Below are 11733 nucleotides of genomic sequence, written 5' to 3' on the forward strand. Positions count from 1 at the left end.
CCGCCCGAGGAGACAAACTCTGCCAGGACTCCATGATGAAGCTCAAGGTAAGAGAGACTCCTCCTCCTCCTCCTCCTCCTCCTCCTCCTCCTCCTCCTCCTCCTCCTTCTCCTCCTCTACCCTCTGCTGAGCTCTTAGATATTTTACTTGTTCTTTTACTCGACCTCACAGAGTTTGGCTCTCTTTACATTCTTCTGAAACAAACTTCAGGAGTGTTTTTGTGAGAGCATCGATCGTTGGATTTATGACACGTTGTGAACATAAATACAGAGTGAGCTCAGAGATCAGGACAGAGAGCTGTGATAAGAATAAGATCAACATAAAGATGAACATCATGAATTTTAAAAGCTGGAAACCATTCTTAAATAAATAAAAGTAAATGTTATTTATCATCAGATTATGAAACTTTCTTAATAAAGTATGAAGATGTAAATAACAGAAACATAATATGTGCATGATTTAAAAAGATGCAGTGAATCAGCTGAACGTGATGAAATGTTCTTTATGATCTTTTATTATAAATAAATCAGCTCCACTCACTGTGAGGGCTGAACCAGGACTTAGAGAAGGACTTAGAGGAGGATTTAGAGAAGAACTCAGAGGAGGACTCAGAGGAGGACTCAGAGGAGGACTCAGAGGAGGACTCAGAGGAGGACTCAGAGGAGGACTCAGAGGAGGACTCAGAGGAGGACTCAGAGGAGGACTCAGAGGAGGACTCAGAGGAGGACTCAGAGGAGGACTCAGAGGAGGACTCAGAGGAGGACTCAGAGGAGGACTCAGAGGAGGACTCAGAGGAGGACTCAGAGAGTCTGTCACATTCAGGGTTCATTATTATTTTAAACTCACACATCTGGAAATATGAAGGAGAGATAGACGTCCAATCAGAGTCAGTGTGGTGTTACTCTGAGGTAACTCTCTGACGTCCAGGGATCCCTGGTTAATGTGACAGTTACACTCTTCAGGAGTTCCAGTTAGCTCCCTCTGTTCCTCTGGTTCAGTCTCGTCCTCCGCTCTGTGTGATTCTCTCTCTCTCCTAAACATCGGTCCATCAGTCTGATCAGCTGCTCCTGTATGATTAACAGGAAGTGACACTGTCACACACCTTATACCTGAGTTTTCCAGGTGCCAGGTGAATATTGTTATTAAAGGTCAAAGGTCAGAGTAGTTTTCTTCTTCATGAGACGCTCTGTAACTGAAGACCTTTAAAACATTTAAGACGAGCTGTCTCTAAAAACAAACATCTCTCTCCCTCTCACATCTTACATCGTCTTACATCACTGACAGGGCTGCTGTGTGTGTGTGTGTGTGTGTGTGTACATCCTCAGACTTTCTGTCTTTGGCTTTTGTGAAACGTTATTTCTTGTTTTGATAAAACAAATATTGAAATAAATAAACAAAATGTATACATAAATATATAAAATGCATAAATAAATATATATATTTAAACAAATAGATATATACAGAAACAAATAAAAAATATACACTACCGTTCAAAAGTTTGGGGTCACTTAGAAATTTCCTTATTTTTGAAAGAAAAGTTCTGTTTTTTTCAATGAAGATAACATTAAATTAATCAGAAATACACTCTATACATTGTTAATGTGGTAAATGACTATTCTAGCTGCAAACGTCTGGTTTTTAATGGAATATCTACATAGGTGTATAGAGGCCCATATCCAGCAACAATCACTCCAGTGTTCTAATGGTACATTGTGTTTGCTAATTGCGTTAGAAAGCTAATGGATGATTAGAAACATCTTCAAAACCCTTGTGCAGTTACGTTAGCACAGCTGAAAACGGTTTTGCTGGTTAGAGAAGCTATAAAACTGGCCTTTCTTTGAGCTAGTTGAGTATCTGGAGCATCACATTTGTGGGTTCGATTATTCTCTTGAAATGGCCAGAAAAAGAGAACTTTCATATGAAACTCGACAGTCTATTCTTGTTCTCAGAAATGAAGGCTATTCCATGCGAGAAATTTCCAAGAAACTGAACATTTCCTACAACGGTGTGAACTACTCCCTTCAGAGAACAGCACAAACAGGCTCTAACCAGAGTAGAAAGAGAAGTGAGAGGCCCCGGTGCACAACAGTACAAGAAGACAAGTACAGTAGAGTCTCTAGTTTGAGAAATAGACGCCTCACAGGTCCTGAACTGGCAGCTTCATTAAATGGTACCCGCAAAACGCCAGTGTCAATGTCTACAGTGAAGAGGCGACTCTGGGATGCTGGCCTTCTAGGCAGAGTGGCAAAGAAAAAGCCATATCTGAGACTGGCCAATAAAAGGAAAAGATTAATATGGGCAGAAGAACACAGACATTAGTCTGACGCCATCTGTCAAGCATGGTAGAGGTAATGTGATGGTCTGGGGCTGCTTCGGTGCAGGTAAAGTGGGAGATTTGTACCAGATATAAGGGATTTTGAATAATGAAGGCTATTACTCAATTTGCAACGCCATGCCATACCCTGTGGACAGCGCTTGATTGGAGACAGTTTCCTCCTACAACAGGACAATGACCCAAAGCACACTTCAAAATTATGCAAGAACTATTTAGGGAAGAAGCAGGCAGCTGGTATTCTGTCTAATGGAGTGGACAGCGTAGTCACCAGATCTCAACCCCATTGAGCTGTTGAGGGAGCAGCTTGACCGTATGGTATGCAAGAAGTGCCCATCAAGCCAATCCAACTTGTGGGAGGTGCTTCAGGAAGCATGGGGTGAAATTTCTTTAGATTCCCGTAACAAATAAACAGCTAGAATGCCAAAGGTCTGCAATGTTGTAATTGCTGAAAAGGGAGCATTCTTTGATGAAAGCAAAGTTTGATGGACAAAATTATTATATCAACTAGAAATCATCATTTCTAACCATGTCAATGTCTTGACAATATTTTCTATTCATTTTGTAACTCATTTGATAAATAAAAGTGTGAGTTTTCATGGAAAACACAAAATTGTCTGGGTGACCCCAAACTTTTGAACGGTAGTGTACAGTGTATAATTAAATATATAACGAAACAATTAATATACATAAATTAACTAATTAATAAATGTATAAATGCATAAATAAATATATATCAATAATAAACAAATAAGTAAACAAATAGATATATACATCAATATATTAATTTATACATAAATATACAAAAAATACATAAATAAACAAAGAAACGTGATAATAAATTGTTATTAGTATCATAAGATAAATCCTTTTAGAGCAGCTGTGTGTGTGTGTGTGTGTGTGTGTGTGTGTGTGTGTGTGTGTGTGTGTGTGTGTGTGTGTGTGTGTGTGTGTGTGTGTGTGTGTGTGTGTGTGTGTGTGTGTCAGTGTTTGTGTGTGCGTGTGTGTGTGCGTGTGCCTGTAAAGTTGATAGCAGTTTCCCTGTGCAGGTTTAAAGAAGAGGAGGGTGAGAGAAGAGAGAGATAGAACATGAGGACGAGTTAATGGTCAGAGGATGAGGATGAGTGAAGGATGAAGAGAAGCTCAGCCAGATGGAGGAGAAGGAGAGCGGGGTGAATGTCTCATTTATGAGGACAGAACAATTACAGGGAGAGGAGCAGACAGATGGAGCAGTTAGTAGAGAGAGAAAGAGAGAGAGAGAGGGAGGGGGAGGGAGGGGGAGAGAGAGGAGGAGGAGAAAGAAGCCATGTACCTTCTCATTTATTAACACATGATGGTGGAAACAGGTTACAAACTGTGACCTGCAGTAACCTCTGAGCTCTGCTTCATCCTGATAGGGATGAGACTGTGACTCAGAGAGCTCTGTCAGAGTCTCAGAGAGATGAAACATGACTCACAGACAGGGATTTATTTATCCACGTGTACGACTCTTTGTGGAGAGAATCAGAGACGTTTCTAATAAATGACGACATGCCTGACTTTAAAGCAGATCTGAGTAAGGAGGAGAGAGACGATTTAACAAACGTCATGGAAGACTACAACCTCAACGTCCATTACAAGGAGACAAATATCAACTTTGAGACAGCGTACATTTATCCTTCATCACGTTTGTTGTTTGTGTGTAGTTTTTTGTGTAGTTTGTGTGTTGTTTTTGTGTTGTTTGTGTGTTGTTTGTGTGTTGTTTGTGTGTTGTTTGTGCATATTTGTCTTAGTGGAGCGGGTTTACAAAGGACAGAGAATAAAGAGCCCACAGGGACGATCTGCAGATCCTTCACTTTCCCTTTACACACATAAATGTTTGTCTGCCACTTCTAACACTGCTGTTTTCTGTCCGTGTGTGTGTGTGTGTGTGTGTGTGTGTGTGTGTGTGTGTGTGTGTGTGTGTGTGTGTGTGTGTGTGTGTGTCCTCAGGGCATCGCTGCAGCAGCGCGGTCTAAAGGAGAACACAAACTGAAAGTGTTTCTGACCATTTCCTTCGGAGGGATCAAGATCTATGATGAGAAGACAGGGGTAAGTTAACGCCACTGTGTGTGTGTGTGTGTGTGTGTGTGTGTGTGTGTGTGTGTGTGTGTGTGTGTGTGTGTGTGTGTGTGTGTGTGTTTTTCCGCTGTTAATGAGGCCTCTCCATGAGAGGGAGGGGCCTCTGGGGAAATCAGGAGGCTCTAATTGAAACCCTGAGAACTCGGCCATCTGATTGTCTTCCTCTCTGCAAACACCAACATCTCTGCTCTGCATGGTGCTGCAGGATCATCCCTTCACTCTCTCTCTCTCCCCTGCTCTCTGGATCTCTGTCATCCTCTCGGTCTGACTGATGAGTTCCCTTTTTTCATCCCTCAGTTCACTACACAGATGACCTTGTGTAACCCTGAAACACCTGACAGAGTCCTCACAGGTAGACGGTTTATTTAAGCTGCAGGGTCTCCGGTCTTTGTCTTTGCTCAGCCAACTGGGCTCAAACTTTCAGCTCCACCTCCTCCCAGCATGCACCTGCAGACTCCTTCAAGTCTGCATGTGAAGTTCATCTCTAAGGAGTGATGAGGTTCAGAGCCTGGACGCCAAACACAAACACGCCATTACGTTTTGCAGCTCGGTGCTGTCTGCTCTTGTTTCGTGTCTGAATGTGGAGATGAGCTGTTAGCATCTGCATGCCACAACCCTCAGCAGTGCTGATCCTGCACAAGTTAATCCACCATGGTTCATTTAGATATTCACAAAAACCTGAGACACAGACAGGTGTGTGGTGTATTAACCCTTTGTGTGTCTCTTAGTGGATCAGACTCTCAGTGTTGGAAACAACTTGCAGATTAAGCTCAGATATTCCCTGTCAGTGAGCTGCAGTCTGACCCTGAGAGAACATGGTGGTGAGTTCTTGTGGTTTTGGAGCGTGGGATCAGTCAGACTCTCTTCAGACAGCAAACTGAGACTTCACTGATTAAAAGCTGCAGCAGAAGGAGTCTGAGCCGCTCGAGGGTCAGCAGCCATCTCTTTAAATCTCCTCTTCAAGGATCCTCTGACAGGTACAGTCCAGGTGAGCTCCCCGTGTGATCAGGCCTGTCACAGCACCCTTGAGCAGGAGATATAGAGCCTACATTACCCAGAATACTCTCTGTTGGAGGACAGGGTCATTTCAGCGTCATCAGTGTGAACAGAGGAACGTGTGTGTCCCAGATACCAGGTGGAGGTGTTCAGCAGAGTCTGAGCGATGACGTCACATCGCTGATGTTTCTGATGTTTTATTAAAGTGAAGAGTTCAATCTAAAAATAAACTCCAGCTCCGAGAGGACGGACACACGAGGATCAGCTCTCTGAGACTTCAGCTGCTGACAGCTGAGATTTACACCTCCTCTGTGTGTGTGTGTGTGTGTGTGTGTGTGTGTGTGTGTGTGTGTGTGTGTGTGTGTGTGTGTGTGTGTGTGTGTGTGTGTGTGTGTGAGTTCGCGCAGCAGTAAGTCAGGTATTTGTCACACAGGACACAGTAACCCGTGGCCTCCCACGTGGCGGCCATATTGCATTCAGCCACACTCATCCGTCAGCGGTCCTTCATCCCTCTTTTCTCGCCCTCCTTCCTGCGGCGCCGCACTCAGAGAGAGAGATAAAGACGTGGAAGCAGAGACAGATAGAGAGGAGACAGTGGGATGAAGAAGACGAGGAGGAGGAGGTGAGGGGAATCGGGGATGTGAAAGAGACAGATGGAGGGAGGATACAGAGACAGAGTTAGAGGAGAGGAGAGAATCAGTGAACATATGTCAAAGTAAAGCTCTCCACAGGGAGACCTTGTCCTCCGTCTCCTCACATTAATATTAACTATAGAGATATGCTGTCCTTACTCTCAGTCCTTCAACCACTTCTGAGGGAGGAAGGGAGGAGGGAGAGAGGAGGGAGGGAGGGAGGAAGGGAGGAGGGGGACTCTGCTGAGGTTCAGAGATCCTGACAGTCTCATTCCCTTCCTGTACATTCGTCAGCCGGATGGGCGGATGGATGGGTGGGTGAGCGGAGGGATGGATGGCCTCTCTCTGGGAGAAGGGAAGGTCGTGCAGGATGGAGGGAGTAGGTGCTTGAGATGGAGGAGAAGAAGAGGAGAGGCATTAATCTAGCAGAGGGCAGACTAGCATCTCTCTCTCTCTCTGTCACACACACACACACACATAGAGTCACGTGCACACACACACACACACACACACACACAGTCACGTGCACGCTCCCCTCCTCAGCCGCTCTGTCAGAGCTGCAGCTTCATGTTGGGTCTAAAGTCGGAAGAACTGCTGCTGCCTCCCAGTCCGGTTCAACCTGCAGATACGACTCAGTGAGAAAGTGAGGGAGGGATGGAGGATGGAGGATGGAGGATGGAGGATGGAGGATGGAGGGATGCATTGTGGGTCATGTGTGCAGACATGCAGGTGTCATGTTGTGGGTCAAGGTGAGAGCAGACTTTCATTGAAGCAGAGAGCAGAGGCAGGACGTACAGATTTAAGGAGGTGAGGTTAAGAGAACACTTAATAGTGATGGTAGAGTTCATCAGGAGGTCGTGATCCAGCTCTCTGATTTAATGCATATCTTTGTGCGTTTTGTTGCACTGAGGTGGGACTCACGTGTAGTTGATTGTTTATTAGACGCAGAGCTGACGCGCTGTGTTCACCTTCAGAGGATGGAAACACTCACTGACACAGACGCTGCAGACCGGTTATCAGGTGATGTAACTGCTCTGCAATGCAGGATAACCACGGTACGAGGACGGCGTTCACAACAGGTCGCTCACAGAGGGTAGAGATAATCTAAAGACTTCATCAGGCCGAATCTCAGACTGAGAGAGAAAAACAGAAAAATGTTCTCTTTTTTTAAGTTACAGGTATATTTTTGGGGGAATTTTCTCCATTATTGAAGCTGAAGAGAGACAGGAAGTGTGGGGAGCAGAGAGCGGGGGGAAGATAAGCAGCAAAGGGCCGAGACTGGGAGTCAATCCTGCGAGTGCTGTGACGAGGACTACAGCCTCTGTTTATGGAGCACGATGGAGAGAAACTTAGACTGCTGGTACCTTAGAAACATGTCAGAGGTCAACATGTCTTTGTCCCATCCAGGAGGAGGTCTGGGGTTTGGTTGTTAAAGGGTTAAAGGGACATCAGGCTGAGCTCTCCTTCAGCTGTACTCTGCAGATCAAACACCCGTCTGCAGAACGCTTTGGTTCATGGAGAGACGGTTCAGTGAGGGCGGACATGTTGGAGAAACTCTGAGTTTTTGTGGAGTCTCTTCACTCTCAGGAGCAGAGAGCTGCTGGTAGTTCATGTGTTCACGTTCACTCTGAACTTCTCTCGGTTTTTAAAACACAGATTTGATTTCTCAATAAGTCTCAGATTAATTAAAGCCATGTGAGTCCAGATATGACTGATCTCTTTATATCCCTGCTGAAGTCAAACAAAAAAAGGCAAACAAACAACAAACAACACACACGCGCACACACACACATGATCTAATGTGTGATGTATGGAGCTTTAACCTCACACACACTCCAGGCTGCTGGGTCGTTATGTTGACTGTGTCTCTGCTCCCAGCATGCACCTGGCATGCACAATGACAACAAAGCAGACATTTAGTGTGACTTCACAGAGGGCGAAGCCGTGTGCGTGTGTTTGTGTGTGTGTGTGTGTGTGTGTGTGTGTGTGTGTGTGTGTGTGTGTGTGTGTGTGTGTGTGTGTGTGGACAGTCAGGCCACAGATGAAGTGATCGGGCTGACAGCTTGCCGAGCTGTGATTGTCACTGATCCTCTGTCCTGCAGAAAAACACAGCCATCTGCTGGGGGCCGCGCCAGCTTGGCACCGTGCAGCCGGCTAACAGGAGAGGGCAGAGGCAGGGTGTGTGTGTATGTGAGAGAGAGAGACAGAGAGAGAGAGAGTTTTCTTCAGCTCAGGTCTGTGTTAGGTGTACACGGTTAAATCTTCAGTCCTGTTTGTTTGAATGAGTGAACTGATCAGGACTGACTGTCTGCAAAGCCTCCGTGTCCTGTGGACTGTAGAGAAGACGAACGTTAGTCTGTGTTCAGGTTGTGTATGTTTATGAATCAGATGAGGTGACAGAGGAGACCTGGACTTCCTGCAGTGTGATCAGTGAGGTCTCTGTTTGTGTCTCTGGACCCTGGTGGCTCTATAAACCCTCTCTCCTCCTCGATCCTCGCTCAGACGAGCTGCAGCCACAGATCAGCTCATGGGCTGACTAACATCAACATGTTACTGAAGTCTGAGCAGAGAGAGGACTGACTCTCCTCATGGTCAACATGATTCAGCAGAAACCTTCTCCTCATGAAGAGAGTTTAGATCAATGCTGTGAGGAAACAGACGTCTCCTGTTCTTGAAAGGACGCTCCTTCTTCCCCCTCAGAAGGATGGACATGGATTCACTAGGACTCCTTCAGGAAACAGGAGGCTGGAGGGAAAACTTCAGGAAGTGTTGGTGGACATGCTTTGATTCATCAGATGTTTCAGCCTGTTCACCTGCTGCAGGAGGAACACACCTGCTGCAGGAGGACAACACCTGCTGCAGGAAGGACTCATGTGGCGCGGCGACGTCAGACACGTGAACACCTCAAACAGAATAAACGCTGCTCGTTGTGAAGTGATGTTATTTTAAGTCTTAGCGTCTGTTTTAGACTCAGTGAAGCTCTTTAACCTCCTTCGTGTGTTGATACCTGTCTCACCTTCATCTTGTCACCTGTCCTCCATCAGGTCCTCCAGCACCACCATGCGGTCCACGAGATCTCCTACATCGCCAAGGACATCACGGACCACCGAGCCTTTGGCTACGTCTGCGGGAAGGAAGGGAACCACCGCTTTGTGGCCATCAAGACGGCGCAGTCGGTGGGTCTGTGTGTTTGTGTGTGTGTGTGTGTGTGTGTGTGTGTGTGTGTGTGTGTGTGTGTGTGTGTGTGTGTGTGTGTTTGCACATGTTAAACAGTGGCCTGCTGTGTGTAGGTTAATGTTTGATTCATCAGGGTCTCTTTTTCTCTTGACATTTAGATAAGGACCCTCGAACAGCAGCTCCTGTCGCTCTGCGCTGCTCCTCACACAAACTGTTTACCCTGTGGAGCTGAGTGTGTGTGTGTGTGTGTGTGTATGTGTGTGTGTTTGTGTGTGTGTGTGTGTGTGTGTGTGTGTGTGTGTGTGTGTGTGTTTGTGTTTGTGTGTGTGTCTCAGTGTGTGCGTGACACTGAGTCCTCCCGTTTCTGAGCTGTGTTGATGTCTGTAGCTGCTGCTATGTCTCTGTGCTCGGCTTGTTGAGTCTGGATCCGGCCGGCTCGCTCTGTCAGTGTATTGATTCCTTGTACTGAGTCGATGAGGGTTTGAGTGTGTGTCACCTGCTCTAATGGCATATCCAGCCACCCAGACACACACACACACACACACACACACACACACACACACACACACACACACACACACACACACACACACACACACACACACACACACACACAGCAGACTCCCATTAAACACAGTAGCAGGGTGAACACAGCTCTGCCTCCCATCAGTCACCTGAGCGTTGGCTCACCTGGCGTGCGCCTTAGGAAAGGTCACGCTCGTGTGTTACTCACACGTGGAGGACTTGAAGGCGGTGTCACCTCGGCCTGACGGAGCCTCAGACGTCGATCAGGGTGGAGGAGCGCTTGCAGCTTATGGAGGAGGCTGTAATTGGAACATCTTTGAAGTGGAGGAACAAAGCGGCGCGTGGCGGCGGAGGAGAAGACTGTAGGTCGTTCTGAAAGGACGCTTTAGGAGAACATTGGAGAGTAATTGGCTTAGCGCTGCGCTCCGACTGTGAGCGTGTTTTATTTAGTGAGTTTGAGCAGAGACGGTTCATTATGTAGGATTCTGTCCACAGAGTCTCCGTCCGTCACAGTCGGTTTTATAAGTTTGAATAAAGTTTCGGATGTGTTTCAAATGAAACGTCTTTTCACTCGAGTCTCATCTGAAGGTTACAGAGAGTTTAATCACCGCAGAGCAAAGTATGAAGACTTCACATCTCCAGTTATCATCCTCACTCTGAGTCTCTGGAACAATGACTGCGTTTACACCAAGCAGCTCAGCACGGTGTAGAGATGTAGTTTGGAAAGGTACCAAAAGAACCGATCCACCGCCTTCCACCAAACATACTGGTCTGACCCTGAAGGGGGCGCTAGACTATCTGCACTCTAACCACGGAGCCACACAGAGAGAGGACGTACAGATGGAACCATGGATGAAACACGTCTCTCTGTCGGCTCAACAGGAGCCCAGTCTGTCAGGAGGAATCTGCAGCTGAGAGAGGAAGAGGACTAAAGATCCACTCAGCAGCGTCAGACTGAACTCTGCGTGCTCTCTGCACAGACTCAGTCAATAATGGATCCGAGCTGAGACTCCATGTGTACCTGATGAATGTTTGCTGTGACAGGAGGAGGAGTTAGGTCTGAGTTATGTCATGAGTTTGTTGTCTGTACTTCAGTTCCCCTGACGGGACTGTGACACCGTGTGAGAGGAGAGTGTGTCACTGTGTGAGCCAGGCTGAGAGAGCAGGGCAGAGATCCTGGAGTCCAGACTCTGTTCACACACAGGACCATCTTTTACAGGAGCGATGTACCGAACAGGAACTTTCTGAGTGTGTCAGTCAGGCATCTCCATCCGGTAGCAAAAGTCTCCATCATGCAGCAACAACAAAGCTTGTCAAAACCTTTGTTTATCGAGTAATCTGTTGTTCCTGAAGTCTGGACCGAGTCATTAAGAGAGCTTTGACCTGGAAACATAAAGATCAAGTCCATCTTAAATCCAGGTTGTCGGTGTGCAGTTTAGCTGTTTGTGTGTTTGTTTGTTTGTCTGTCTACACTCTGTTGAATAACTTTGATATTCTCCAGGTCTCAGTTTGCAGAGGTCTCTCTGATCTCAGGGACTAACCTGCTTAAATAAAGGTTTAATGAACCACACCTGTGTCCTGGTCTGTAGGCGGAGCCTGTGATCCTGGACCTGCGTGACCTGTTCCAGCTCATCTACGAGATCAAGCAGAGAGAGGAGATGGAGAAGAAGGCTCAGAAGGACAAGCAGTGTGAGCAGGCGGTCTACCAGGTATGCTTCTCTCTGCCCCTAACCTGGGTCTAATGTGAGTCACCTGCAGGAGGGTGGTGAGCGTCCTCACAGAGCGTCCTCACAGAGCGTCCTCACAGAGCGTCCTCACAGAGCGTCCTCACAGAGCGTGCTCACAGAGCGTGCTCACAGAGCGTGCTCACAGAGCGTGCTCAGAGCTTGCACAAAGAGCGTGCTCAGAGCATGCTCACAGAGTGTGCTCAGAGCGAGTGACAACAAACTATTCTGAGCTGATTTCAGCTTC

At 46.7% G+C, this 11733-nt stretch overlaps 1 protein-coding gene across 1 annotated transcript in view; it reads left to right on the forward strand.

Moving 5' to 3' along the window:
• Positions 1-11504, forward strand: part of LOC117828644 (disabled homolog 1-like) — a 107340-nt gene extending 95836 nt beyond the window's left edge. The window contains exons 4-7 of the mRNA XM_034705836.1: positions 1-47; positions 4304-4402; positions 9105-9236; positions 11352-11504. The exon at positions 1-47 is cut by the window's left edge and continues 93 nt beyond it. Of these exons, the coding sequence (XP_034561727.1) occupies positions 1-47; positions 4304-4402; positions 9105-9236; positions 11352-11504 (431 nt within the window). The remainder of the gene's footprint in view (positions 48-4303; positions 4403-9104; positions 9237-11351) is intronic.
• The last annotated feature ends 229 nt before the right edge of the window (positions 11505-11733 follow it).

Source organism: Notolabrus celidotus, chromosome 2, assembly GCF_009762535.1.
Source record: "Notolabrus celidotus isolate fNotCel1 chromosome 2, fNotCel1.pri, whole genome shotgun sequence".
NCBI lineage: Eukaryota > Metazoa > Chordata > Actinopteri > Labriformes > Labridae > Notolabrus > Notolabrus celidotus.